The 14659-nt window shown below is 36.1% G+C and overlaps 1 protein-coding gene across 1 annotated transcript; it reads left to right on the top strand.

Annotated features, from left to right (window-relative positions):
• The first annotated feature begins 576 nt into the window (after positions 1-576).
• Positions 577-4518, top strand: LOC104248909 (uncharacterized protein At3g27210-like). The gene is made up of 3 exons (XM_009805262.2): positions 577-1014; positions 3552-3632; positions 3854-4518. Exons 1-3 carry the CDS (start codon positions 834-836, stop codon positions 4270-4272), a joined length of 681 nt encoding a protein of 226 aa, XP_009803564.1. The 5' UTR covers positions 577-833; the 3' UTR covers positions 4273-4518.
• Positions 4519-14659: the final 10141 nt, after the last annotated feature.

Below are 14659 nucleotides of genomic sequence, written 5' to 3'. Positions count from 1 at the left end.
AACCCAAAATGACCAATATTGAATTATTTTCCTCTCACCAACTTCTACTTTTATCTTGTTAAGAACACAAAATCACGAGCATTCAAAGATTGTAGTCTAGCGATTAATTAAATAACCATGAAATTCTTATAAACTGGGACTTAAATTCGAGAAAGAGAATAATTATATACTACTATATAATCTATTTCTACTAATTAAACCTTGGTAAGTAAAATTATTACCCGGAACTAATGCACAAAAAGTCAAGGAGGCATAAATATCCTAAATAAGTAGTCAAACTTCTCAGCTCGAACTCGTGACCTACCCATGGCATCAATTTTACCAATTATGTCAAATTAAAACTCCACTTTTGAAGCAAAATTTATAATTTAAAAATTATATAAAAATAAAATAATTACAATAAATAATAATATAAAATATTTAAAATACATGTAAAATTATAATTGAAAAATATTCATTTGACTCTTTAAATCTCAAAATATATCAATTTTTTTTTTTGGAACGAGGGAATAATTGTATGGTGGTAAACAAAAAGCCAAACCCCTAAAGAACAGTAGATTGCAATGATTCCAACTCTTTTTGGGTGGGACCTTTCTGCTCCTCTACTCTTACTACCAAATTACGATAACTTCGCTTTCAAGCCCCAATTTTATCTTTTTCCAACTCTGTTACTGACGAATTTTCAACTCTTTTATTTGTAACGCAAACCTGTTTAGTGTTCTCTCCTTTCTCTCACTTCTACTTCACTCTTTCTCTCTCTACTGCAGAAATTTTGTTTGATAATGGAATTGTGAGTGTAAAGGGTGTGTGTGTGTGTGTTGTGTGTTTAGTAAATGGGTTCATGTGTTTCAGTGCATAAAGACTCTGAATCAGCCATGAAAATTCGTCTTGTTTTTGGTTCTTCCAAAACTGACAAGCTTGTCACTCCTTCACCTCTCAACAAAGATGATACCAAAGTCTCTGATCTTCAACTCAAATCTCAAACTCCTGCTGTTACTGCTTTTCGTGACTTTGGTACTACCCTATTACTCTCTCTTTATTCATTTTTTTATTTTACAACAGAAACTCTGTGATAACTCTGTTATATTGTTTGGCAATGTGGAAAAAAGGGGAAAGTTGCTGTCTTTTTGAATTGAAGGTTAACATATGTTTCTGGTTTTGAATGTTTTTTGAGTAATTAGTTTGTGTTGAGTTGTCTCACATTGGTTGTGGGATGTGAGGCCTAAGGTTCATTTCTTTATATGGTACCGGTGACAGAGCTAGACCTGTACGATTTCTTGGTTTATCCTATGTTGGGCTCTATATTATGTTGTCCATGCGCAATCTCACCCCATGACTTAGCTTTTAGAGTTGAGTTAAAGTCCGTTCATGCCGTATTAGAGTTAAGTTATACCCAAAGTCCGTTTCTTTACCGCGTGTCGCCATGTCATGCTGTATTAGATTCTTGCCTCTGGTAATAGGTTTTGTGGTGTTCCTAATTTTTGGTATTTTTCAATTTCTATGAGACACACATGTTATTTGATTACTGACTATTGATTATCTGGGCATTTTGGAATGTAAAGGAAAGTTGAAGAGGTGTTCTGTTTGATCTGATGGACATTATTTTTGTATTTTTTGTGATATTAGTTGAATATGTGATTGAGATAAAATTGTTGTTATAGGAACAGTTAAGGTTGGTGGCCTAAAAAGAAACACTTTATTATATTTTACAGAGTAGCTTTCTATTCCCTTTGTGGACTTAGAAATATTGACCAAGAAGCTATTTTCAGAATCTTGAATAATGCCAAAAATTCTTCAGTTGATGGGGCCATCTGCAGAACTTGTTATCATGGGCAGGGCAATTTTTTAATTTGTGGAGAAAATTATTAAGTTAGGAACTTAAAGTATCACCAGAAAAGAAAAAGGAAATACTTAGCGTAGGAGTATACCTTAAACAAAGGAGATATTGTAGTACTTCTAATATTATATACAAAGTGGTACTTTTTAGCATTCCTCAGCTCATTACATGAATTGTAAAGAATGAGTCTTTGCAGCCTTGTAATTAGTCATTGGAGCATTCTCTTTTTTGCTGGGCTGCTACTTTTATTAAACAAATATTTCTTATATAAAAATGTGTGTGATTGCTGCCACTATTATTTTATTTTTTTGGTAATTAAAGAATTTTATTTACCAATTGTAATATGTACAGTGAGATTTCTTCCTCTACTATTAAAAGCCATTTTCACTAGAAAAGGGTAGCCTGGTGCACAAGGCACCCCGCGTTCACGCAAGGTCTGGGAAAGGGCCGGTTCCTTAAGAGGTGTGATGTAGACAGCCTAACCTAATACAAGCATTAGTGGCTGCTTCCACGCCCGAACCCGTGACTTATAGGTCACACGGAGACAACCTTACCGTTGTTCCAAGGCTCCCCTTCAAAAGCCATCTTCACTAACACCGGCCAATATCACATTATACCATTATGCACTTGACATGGACATCAATCTTGCTGAATATTGCCTCTTGCTTCTGTTGTTCCTCTTCGTCACTTAAAGGGAGGATAATATCATTAACATTTGATGATCAGATGGTCCTATGGAAATCTTAGTTCATGTCTTGATTGTCGTATTCATCATTATCTCCATGTCTAAGAGAATATTTGAGTTGTTGTATTAAAATATTCTTTGAGATAGTTAAAACTGAGGTTGACATTTGTTATAAAACCACTGCCCTTGTTTGACATATCATGTTGTGGGTCTACACTGCCATCACTTCTACTATCCGTCTATAATAATCAGCAAATAGTCGACAATTTTCTCCTTTTTTTTTCCTAAGGATAAAAGTAATTTTACCAGTATTCTCGGAGCTTTGGTTCAATGGTTAAGGTAGTACATTGTGTGTTGTGTGGTAGGCACACATCACGAGTTGAAGCTTGCTATGAATCAAGTTTAGTGTTTAATGAAGAGAATTAAATTAACTAAATAAATTTTACAAGTAAAATAAACACACTGTACAGCTTTTAGTTTACCTCACTTTTAAGGAAATATGTTAAGTTCTTTGTCTTTCTTGAATCTTTTCCTTGTTTCTAGCAGAAGATAAATGTTTTACAATTAGTTTGATATGGCTAATGGCCTCAGCCTTCTCATAGTTCAGTTTTATTCATGTGGATTAACAAAGGTTAGTTGAGGATACTAACATCATATCCACCGTTATTTCCGCTGCATCATCTTGTGTTCTTGAATCATCTGCCTAATAATAGCACTCTTTCTTGAAAGTCATTTGTGGTTTGCCAATGAGTGTTCCCAACCAATCTCATTTCTCTTTATCTGTGTTAGATGGATTTATTTTGGATATGATTATCTGGCCTTCTGGTTGAATAACGATAAGGACATGGTGTATCCTCCTTTTCAGTTTTCTTCTTTAGTTTCTCAAAGTACCACTCTGATTCACTGCATGAAACAGAGGAAACCGTGCTAAGTGTTTAAAATTTTCATGCATAGTGCGTGCGTTTATATTTACGGTGGTCTAATTTAATTGCATCTTTTATCTGAGTCAGAGACATTTCTTTCTTGTAGGTAGCAAGGAGGAGACCTTCTTTGATTCCCAGCCTTGGTTGGATTCAGATTGTGAAGATGACTTCTTAAGCGTGAATGGAGGTAAGATCTTCAATCGATGGTCCGTGTTATTCCATCTTCTCCCCTTTCCCTTTCCTTGTCTTCATAAATGAGCTACAAAATGGCACTTTATTTATTGTATCCAGCTAACAGATGTGCGTTCTTCAGTCCAAAACCAGTGTTTAGAATTGTCCATCAGCCATTTCTTAGTTAGTCGTGTATATCATCTTGTATTTTTATAATCTCTCTGAACTTGACTCCAGATTTTACGCCATCTCGTGGAAATACACCTGTCCATCCCTTGGCTGGAAATTTAACAGGGAACAGAACCCCTGCTTATTTTCAGCAATCATCCCCAACAGATAAAAAGAAGAGATTGTCTGAACTTTTTGAAGAAAGCTTGAGAAGCGATCTGGACCAAAATGGGCAAAATGCTGAAGAAAAACAAAATGGTACAAACACTAAAAAAGAAACTGCGTCAACTGGTACTCAACTTCCACCAAGATCCACACCTGGGACACCTTATGCATCCGTGTGTAGTAGCGAAAGAACACCCAGTGGACTGTTAAAATCTGACGTCAAAACGTCAAAGTCAGCACAATGTTGTCTTCCAAGGTTGCTCTCAAGTCGTAGCTTTAACGGAAGGAGGAGTAGAATGAGTCCTGCGCGTAATGTTGGCTGATGACAAAAGTTATCTCTCTTAAGGTATGTGTATATGTGCATGTTCATCAGGAATTCTGGGACTTTAAGGTATAGAATGTGATCATTAATGGTCAGTAAAAACTTAATGGCCATGAAATTTCGGCACGAATACACAAATACGTAGAGTTATGGTATGTTCATTCTAGAATTTGGCTCTTGTCTGTATAAAGATATAGAAGAACAGCTTTGTCAAACAATCAACCAGTAGCTTATTTTCATGTTTTTATTTCTGCGTCGTCAATGAGCAGATTGACATTTTTGCTACCATAGAAAAAGCCGGTAGTATTTTTATTTTATTTTATTTTTGTGAAACTAAAATAAGAACTATTTGTTTCTTGATAAAGTTATAATCAAAGGACATATTTTGGATAATGTGTCTCTTTGAAGGTAAAAGTAATATAAATTAAAAGAAAATTACAACAGAAAAATGAGCTTAAGGGCTCAAGCCCAAGATTTGCTTCCTCCATTGGACGCAGGCTCCTCGTGATTTTGATAAGAGGACCTTTCATAATTATGCTGTTGATTTAGGTTAAATAGCACAGTCTAGCCAGTTTTCGGACTGATTATTCAAAAATAGTCAGCGTTTGTCAAATTATTGAAAAACAGCCACTATTTTGCTGCTACAGAGATCGGTCCAGCATAATATACTGGAGTTTAGTGCACCTGTATATGAACTTCTAGCATATTATGTTGGACCGGTAAACTTTGCTGGCTCCAGTATATTATGCTGGAGTATTTTTCCAGATTTTGAATAATCTTTTCGTTCAGATTTATCTTTACATGAAAAGTGGCTAAATTTCGATTACCGTTGAATTTGTGGCTATTTTTGAATGACCACTTGTAAATCTAGCTATTTTTTAATTTCTCCCTTGATTAAGTATAAAACGTATGGGCCTGCCACTCTGCCAGTGGCCCAAAGATAATGAAATGGGATAAATTTCACAAATAACCACTTTTTTACCCTTGTAATTTAATATGACTACTGTCATGGAGTTTCAAATTCACAGGTGAAACGCGATGATAATGTCATGGAGTTTCACCTGTAGAATTTGAAACTTCATGAAAGTGGCTATTTTTTAATTATAATGCTAAAAATTGGCTAGTTCGCGCTATTACTACACAATAAAAATGCGTTTGTCGCTGTGGCCCTTGGATGAGATATCATGGTTAATTATAATCGGTTAAAATAGTACGGTCTAGCCAGTTTTCGAATTGGTCATTTAAAAATAGTCAGTGTTTGCCTAGTTATTGAAAAATAGCCACTATTTTGCTGCAATAGAGACCGGTCCAGCATAATATACTGGAGTTCGGTGTACCTATGTATGAATTTCCAGCATATTATGCTGGACCGGTATATTTTGCTGACTCCAGTATAATATAAAAGTATATTAGACTGGAGTTCCAGTATAATATACTAAAACTTCAGTATATTATGCTGGCGTATTTTTTCCGATTTTGAACAGTGTTTTCGTTCGACTTTATCTTTACATGAAAAGTGGCTAAATTTCAATTACTTTTGAAACTGTAGCTATTTTTAACTTGTAAATCCGGCTATTTTTGAATTTCTCCCTTATAATTGTTGTGTCGGTTTGGTACTTATGCACCCTAACTGTGACTTTATATAAAGGATAGGACACATTCATAAACCACAAATAGCAAGTATTGACTGATAGATAGATAAAGATCATAAGTTTCAACGTAATTTTCATAGTTTGAGCAATCAAGCAGAAGTTAAGTTGTATGCATGTGCTTGTTGTCTTAACAAGAAAAGGCAATGCATGGAGTACCCAAGAATGTGCTATTTGACACACACACTCTCTCTATATATATATATATTCGTCGGCTGTATTTTGTTTAACCGGTCGGATATAAACAACTATTTAGGTTAATTCGTCAAAATTAAATAGGTGAATCCTATCTTGCGCGTTAGGGGTCGTTTGGCTGGAATACGATTTATGCTGGTATAAGTTATATTGGGATAAATTATGTTGGAATTAGTTATGCTGGAATTGTTACTTATTCATTGTTTGGTATGTTGTATTAAGAACAACAATTGCATAATTTTTAAGAAGAAGATATAAGTTATATCGGTGCTAATTACTCCATCTTCTATAAGGTATAAGTTATCTCAATGTTAAAATTAACACCGGAATAATTTATACCTAATTTGCTAACCAAACAGAATATTAACGTGATATTAAATTTTTATATCATCCTTATACCTTCTTATGGCTGTTACCAAACGGCCGAGTGGCTTTACAATAATGGTTGTTAAGCATATGATGATGGGCACTTGAATATCTTCCCTTTGCTTTTTATATAGACATTGAAATACGAGAATGGCATATATTCTCATTTTATGAAAGACATGTTCATACTTCTTTTGGTCGGAGCTAAAAAAGTGCACAAAGCTTTTTCCCATTTTCTTGCCATTACTATTTGTTGGTTAGTTCTTAATGTCACGACGCTTTTTTAAATCTGAAGCAAGTTATCCTTCCAATAATAATTATAATGTACTCAATCTGTTATACTACACAATTATTATTTGAAAAGGCAAAGCAATTTTTGTTTGACCACGATTCAAAAACTTTTTAAATTATTAATTACAATGACTTATAGTATATTTATGCAATTTCTAAATATGTAAATTTTATTTTTTTTAAAATGAAAATTTTAGTTTCAAATTCACACTAAAAATTAGTTAGTTTAACTCTCATTGTGTCATAAAAAATGATGTACTTAAAAAGAAAATAGAAATGAGCACAGCAACAGATTCCATGAACTATGACTCAGTGGTATGATTGCTTTGACGTGTGGATGTTTTCCAATTACAGCACCTTCCAAACTTCTTTTCCATTCGCTATTTCTCTTATTTTATTTTATTTTCCCTTTTAAGTTTCCCACATCATCAAAAAAATCTTATTGGGCTTTTTTCACTTTTTGTCCGCTCATAAACTATTTATATTCTATAGCCGAAAAATGTATAAAATTTGTATATTTTTTATATATAACATACATAATGTGTGTGTATAAATATATATATTTCGTCTATTATTTCAAGAACGGCTTACGAGAAAATTGTTTAATCTGATTTGAATTTTATATACGGACTATATAAACTTTTTGTTTTACTACTGTAATTTAAGTAGACAAAAAGTTATAAGAAGTTATTTACCTTCTTTCACAAAGGTATCAATTAATTCTTTTAATAGACAACTAATTATAATTATAATTTAAATAACTTGTTATTGCATTAAAAATTTATGCCATCAGCATATATAAATGGAGTTCTTAAAAATTAATAACTTGTTATTGCATTAAAGCCGCCAACTTGACCTCACTTTATCCATCTCCCTAAATATTGGTTCAGCTTATTTGATTAATAAAATTTCTAACAGGAACTAGCTAGTGACTGAGCTTCTAACATCAGACAATATCCATTTAACATTACCTTAATTACATTATCTATCACAAATGAATATCATTATATGCACGTACATTCATTTATAATCAGTTACATTGACCCAAATAGCATGGAAGATATAGCTTAAAAGGAAAGATTATCAGATTCCCGGTAACGGAACCAATTTGTTTAACCAAAAATCTGAGTCTTTGGTCAAAGCTAAAAAGAAATTCGGGTTACTGATAATCAGGAGACAAAAATAAAATACTTTTGAGAACGATGGTAAAGAAGCAAATAGATGTATATTTCAATAAATTCTCAATAGTATTCCGTGTCCTTACAAATGATGATACTTCTTCCTTTTATAGATAATTCTAGGTAAAGGAATGAAGCCTCAGCTTTAATGATATAATCATGAGTAATAAATGATATTAAATAAGCCGTTATACAATCATTCCTATTAAATACCAATTTCGTAACGTATCAAGTATTTAATAATGAATTTGGACTCCTTTTTGTCACCAGATCTTTGCTTTCAATGCCTTCTATCCGTTGGCTGTAAATAATTTAAATTGGTACGAGACTCCTATCTATACGTCGTCTCGTGCCTATTTAAATTCTTCTTCAGGTGGTTGTTTCCATCCGTGCCTCTTAGTCAATTGCTGCGCTTTGACCATTTAACTAATCCACGTGTCATGCCACATCATCTTTTAATATAAACTCAGTTTTTTTCCAATACAGATAGTCCCCCCACTTTCCATTTTTTTATCAATTAAATAATTGGGAAGTGGATCTTCATGTAAAAGGAATTTTTGCCACAATTAATGCTCATGACAGTACTAACGTCTCAGCAGTCTTTTCCATTTAATGTTCTGCCCATGTGTCATTTTCTAATTGATTCCGCTATTCATACCCTTTTTCGAGACTTCTTCATTCTCACTATTTACGAAGTGATAGCTGCCTTTATTATAGGCTTTTCATCATTACACTTAAAAAGTTGACGGTTCCCATTTTACACATAACTTTGTCTTCCTTTGTCTTCTTCACAAATCTTCAGCACATACTTCCTTCTTAACAATGTCTTCTTCAAACCCTAACCGTAAAAAAGTTCCAATTCTAGATCAATTCCCCAACGCCCCTGTTAGACACAGAAGAGGCGGAGGAGGTAGGCTTCGAACAGGGTTAGAATCTACGCGAGGCGGCTCCTCTGGTTCTTCTTCAAGGAGTTCTATCCCAAAAGCCCCTTCTTCTAAAAGTAGGGAAATTCTTGATCCTTCTCAAGAACCCTCAGTTGATGATATAGTTCCCGGCGATTTGTCTTTTGAAAGTGACAAAACGTCTCTTCAAAAACAAATTAAAAATTTAGAAAGAGCCGATACTTACCCAACAATAGTAACCGAGCTTACAATCCCCACCATAAGAAGAGATTGTAACTGGAAGGATAGTCTCCGAATGTCAATTCCTTCCCCAAATCAAAGAATTTCCTCTTTTAGAAGTGGGTATTCTTCTGTTTACACTTACCCCTTCACTTTAGGTTTTAATCCTCCGATTGACCCAGTTATTCTCGATTTTTGTCGTTTCTTTACAATTTGTTTGGCCCAAATCGGTCCATTGGTGTGGAGAACAGTGGCTTGTTTGAGATATTTATCCTCCAAGGCCAATGTCAATTTCACCTTTTCTCACCTCATTCATCTATACCATCCTAACTTAATACGCCATGGGGTTTTTACCTTAACTGCAAGGAGCAAAAAAGTTTTGGTAAATCCTGAGGATGACAAAGATCGTGGATGGTATATCCGTTACGTTGTTGTCCGTACAGTGGACTTGATTGGCGAAACAAATATTCCCTTCCCTGAGAAGTGGAATTTTGAACGTAGGTTTCCTTTTATTTACCGTACCTACTTTTGAGAATTTCAAAAGAAAGTTGTTTTTAACCTCGTCCCTTCTTGGTTTTTTGTAGCAACCATGGGAGATGTGGAACCTATTCCCAACTTTCGTGGTTGGGTAGACTCACTTTTGAAGATTGCTTCTAGGGAGCAGAGAACTTGGAAATCAATTTCTTCCTTACATGGCTGGAAAGTCAAAACACATGGTATCCCCCTTTTATATGATTTTTTTTTACATGTTAAGCACTTTTTCCTCAACTTTAATCATGTATATCTATCCTTTAATCAGGATTTGGCATTAGAGGAATGACGGCTGAAGTAGTTATGGCCATTCGCATGTCTGCGAATGCTGCTCTTGATTTGGATAAGGCTCGAGCCTTGCTGCCTAAAAGGAAAGCTACAAAGGAAAGTTCTGAAGAAGAAGAGGAGGGTACCTCCCTAATTACCAGGCCAAGAGTCAGGAGACGAATAATCATTGATGATGAAATTGAAAACACTCCTGCTCGTACCTCCGCCACCGAGCCTGTTTTGATTCAATCTGATGAGGATGCCGAACCAAGAGATAATAATGAGTCAATTCAGCATCTTTTTGACAGTGGTTTCGGGAGTGGCGAGCTCGGCCCTGTTTTTGATGAAGCTCCTCTTTCCTCATTTGTTCCTATTTCCTCCATTCCTCTGCCAGTCGTAAGTATTTCTTTACCAGTTTTGACGACTTCCGTTCTTTTGCCAGTTTCTACCGCTCCTATATCCGTTCCCTTGGCTGTTTCTACCGCACCTACTTCCGCTCCTGTGTTGGTTTCTACATATTTTCCTTTCATTCCTTCCACTGCTCATCTTCCCTCTGTTCATCATACAGAGACAGGTTCTAGCAGTGGAAGTATGACTATGAGAAGTGTTACTTTGGAGGTTCCTGCCAATCATAGCCTCTTGAGGAAGACCGGCAGAGCCGATGTTTGGCTCGAACCTCTAATTGGAGATATCGAGAAGAAGAAGATGGAGAGCCATAGCTTCTTAACTCTGATGAATGACGTAGTTCATTCTACTTTGAAGGTATTTTTACCAACAAGTTTTTTTTTTTTAATTATCTTCAATCTCTCATTTCCATGACTTTCCTCTGTAGGCTAACCTTATTGGCATGGAATTAATGGGAAGAATTTCCCTACTAGAAAGAAAAGCTCGTGAGTCTGAAAAGATTGTCCACGAGGCCGAGGAAATAGCTAGGGGAGCCTAGCTTGAAGCAACCAATTGGAAGGAGCAGTTCGAGAATGCTCAAGGGACCATAGAGGAGTTGCAAGAAGATAAAAATCTCCTGGAGCAGCAAAACCGTGGTTTACCTTCTGAACTGGCAACTGTCAAAGCCTCTTCAAACCAATTGAAAAGAGACAAAGAGCTTTTGGAATGCTCTTTGTCAGAACAATTATCCAGGGCTAGTGAAGAAGTTAGAGAGCTGAAGGCACTTTTGGCTAGGAAGGAAGAATATGCAGGAGAGTTAGTGCAAAGCTTGACTCAAGCTCAGGCTGACTTACAGACTTCTTCTGACGAGATTCATGCCTTGAAGAGTTCTCATGCTTCTCTTGAAGCTTCCCTTGATTCCCATTTAGCTGAATATCAAATCTTAAAAAACGATCTTGCTATGTGGGAAAAGGAATATGGACTTCTAGAGGAAAATTTTAACATAGAAGTGAGTTGGGCTTTCCTGAAATCTCGTCGTGATGCTTTGACGGAAGCTGCTCAAGAAGGTTTTGACTTGCAGTCTGAACTGGCCAAAGTCATAGATACCATCGAGAAAAGCCAACAGTCTACTGATACTCCTTCTCCTGCACTTGAAGTTCCTGGAACAGAAGAACTTTTAAATGAAGAAGTGAATACTGCAGCAATTGGGATTACAATTCCTGCTTCAGCTGAAAATGTTGCAATTCCAGCTTCAGAGGGTGAAACTTCTATGACCCAGTCTGTGGAAGTTGAAGCTTCCGTGACTCTTGTTTCCCTCATTGATCCTAACATTTCAAGCTCTGCTGAAATCGTTCATGTTGCTGCTTCTTCAGAAGTTGCCACCGTGCCTGTGGCTGAAAGTGAAATAAATATTGCAACTTCTGATGTGCTAACCCCTTCAATTGGATGATGGTTTTATCCCTTAGTTTTTAAGGGATTTTTTGGTGAAAGTCCCCAGTTATCATAATGGGGCACTTGTATAAATTTTTATTGACTAAGTTTCTACTTAGTCTTTTTAATTATATTAAGAAGTTTTGTTAGTACTTCAATGTGTTCTATTCTTGCCTTTTCCTTACTTATTTAGGACTTATAGAATAGTTTAGCATTTTTATCCTTTGAAAATGCTTTATGATTCTTCTCATGACTTATTAACATGAGGCTTATAAAAGAGGGCCCTTTTATTTTATCGACACTTAATGAAGAAGACGTCTCAACTTCATAATGGTGTTATAATACGATGAAAGTAATAGGAAAACACACGTTTTGTATGAAACAACTTTGGCAAGTTTTTATTCATAAACTTTTAACAAGTGTTTGACTGTTACATGTATTACAATACATCTACAACTTTCTCGTAACTGTTTTTCTTGTAACAGATTTGTAAATAACATAAAATAAACAAGGTTTTTCTTCATAACCTGTTTCAGTACATAGTCATGACCCTATCTTTACATGTTAAGAAGGGTTTGAGAGGTGACTTTGTTTATGAGTTTGAGAGATGACTCTGTTGTTCTCATGAATGCTGAAGACTTCGTAACTTTTTCTCAACACTTGCTTCTTTGTAGCCGATTTTTGTTCGATACTCGTATCTGTTTCTCTACACATATCTGTGTATAATATGTAGTCCCTCAAGTGTTTGAGAGGTGAAGTATGAAGCCTCGAGCACTTGTTTATTTCTTTTACTTTGGCCCTTTTCCTGAAACAGAAAGATATACGGGACTCGACGGTGCGATTATAGATGAAGACTGCCTAACTCGTGTGTATTTCCATCAGATTAATTGTAACCCTGGGCTAGGAATTTAAGAATACTCCATTTTGCCTTGCAGGTTGTGACTCATCATTTGGCACGAGTTAGGATATTTTGCCTAGCATCTAAAATCGTTAGTAAAATATTAATAAACCAAGAGAGAAATTTTAACATGATGATACCTGACCGTAGGTACTTTCTTAAAAGTAATATCTTTTTAAGTGGACAGCATTCCAATGTGAGGGTAAAACTTTACCATCCATTGTTTCCAACTGGTATGCTCCTTTTCCCGCAATGCCACGGACTTTGTATGGTCCTTCCCATGTTGGACTTAGCTTTCCTGAGTTAGCAGCTTTTGCAGATTGGAACACCTTTTTAAGCACGAAGTCCCCAATTTTGAAAAATCTGAGGCGTGCTTTCCTATTGTAATATCGTTCTATTACTTGCTTTTGTGCTGCCATCCTTATCAAAGCAGCTTCTCTTCTTCCTTCAAGTAAATCTAGGCTAACCCGCATCTCTTCATTATTAGATTCCTCCGTTGCCTGATCGTATCGTGTGCTTGGCTCACCTATTTCAACTGGAATTAAGGCTTCCGTACCATAAACCATCGAAAATGGTGTTTCTCCAGTGCCTGTTTTGGTCGTTGTACGATAAGCCCATAGTACTCCAGGTAACACCTCAGGCCAATTACCTTTTGAATCTTGTAACCTCTTTTTCAAGTTATTGATAATAACTTTGTTAGTTGATTCTGCTTGTCCATTCCCCACTGGATGATATGGCGTAGACGTTATTCTTTTGATCTGCCAACTTCGAAGAAATTCTGTAACTTGTGCTCCAATGAATTGTGGTCCATTGTCACACACGATCTCCTTTGGTACTCCAAAGCGGCATATTATATTTCGCCATATGAAGTCTTTAACTTCTTTTTCTCGTACCTGTTTAAATGCCCCTGCTTCTACCCATTTAGTGAAATAATCTGTAAGTACAAGTAGAAATTTTACCTGACCTTTTGCTTGTGGAAGTGGACCTACGATATCCATTCCCCATTTCATAAAGGGCCAAGGGGCTAAAACAGGATGTAGTAACTCAGCTGGTCTGTGCATATTATTGCCGTACCTTTGACATTTATCACATTTGGACACGAAACTGGTTGCCTCTTCTTCCATCTTAGGCCAATAATATCCTGTGCGAATTAACGTTCTTACCAGTGACCGTCCTCCTGCGTGATTCCCACAATGTCCTTCATGTACTTCTCTCATGACATATTCGGTTTGAGAGGGACCGAGACACCTTGCTAGTGGTCCGCCGAACATCTTTCGATAAAGATTACCTTGATATAAACAATATCGTGCAGCTTTTTTGCGAAGCGCGTAAGCCTTTCCTTTGTCATTAGGCACGGTTCCGTGCTGTAAAAAGGCAACAATTTCATTTCTCCAATCCCATGTTAGATGATTAAAATTTACCTCGTTTTTATCAGGTTCAAGAACGGAATGAAATAGATGTATGACTGAAGCATCTGTATTGTTTGCCACGTCTGCTGCGGATGCAAGGTTTGCTAAAGCATCTGCCTCTACATTCTCATCTCTTGGGATCTGCACTACTTTCCAAGTTTGGAATTGCTTTATTAACTCCCGTACCTTTGCGAGGTATTCTTGCATTCGTGACTCTCTGGCTGTATAAGTCCCCAGCATCTGATTAACCACGAGTTGAGAATCACTCTTGATTATAATCTGTGTTATGCCGAGTTCTCGTGCCAATTCTAAACCTGCAATTACAGCCTCATACTCTGCTTCATTGTTAGTTATAGAATGACATTTTATAGCCTGTCTAATGGTCTCACCCGCAGGTGGTACGAGGACTATTCCTAAGCCTGCCCCTTTTACATTAGATGAACCGTCAGTGTATAAAACCCAAGTCCCCGGGTTCGCACCATTAAAAACTAATAATTCTTTTTCTGCTTCTAAATGCATCCCCTGGCTAAAATCAGCCACGAAATCAGCTAGTACTTGAGACTTTATAGCGGTCCTGGGTTGATAAATAACTTCATACTCACTTAGTTCTATAGCCCATTTTGCTAATCTTCCTGAAAGTTCGTGTTTATGCAAAATATTTCGAAGTG

The sequence above is a fragment of the Nicotiana sylvestris genome, chromosome 9, assembly GCF_000393655.2.
Source record: "Nicotiana sylvestris chromosome 9, ASM39365v2, whole genome shotgun sequence".
Classification (NCBI taxonomy): domain Eukaryota; kingdom Viridiplantae; phylum Streptophyta; class Magnoliopsida; order Solanales; family Solanaceae; genus Nicotiana; species Nicotiana sylvestris.
The sequence above is the reverse complement of the archived record's forward strand: the minus strand, read 5'-3'. Positions and strand labels throughout refer to the sequence as shown.

Excerpts from the sequence above, each read along its gene's own strand:
- LOC104248909 (XM_009805262.2), top strand. The coding sequence starts at position 834 with ATGGGTTCATGTGTTTCAGTGCATAAAGACTCTGAATCAGCCATGAAA. Across the intron at positions 1,015-3,551 it reads TACTGCTTTTCGTGACTTTG|GTAGCAAGGAGGAGACCTTC; the intron begins GTACTACCCTAT and ends TCTTTCTTGTAG. Across the intron at positions 3,633-3,853 it reads CTTCTTAAGCGTGAATGGAG|ATTTTACGCCATCTCGTGGA; the intron begins GTAAGATCTTCA and ends ACTTGACTCCAG.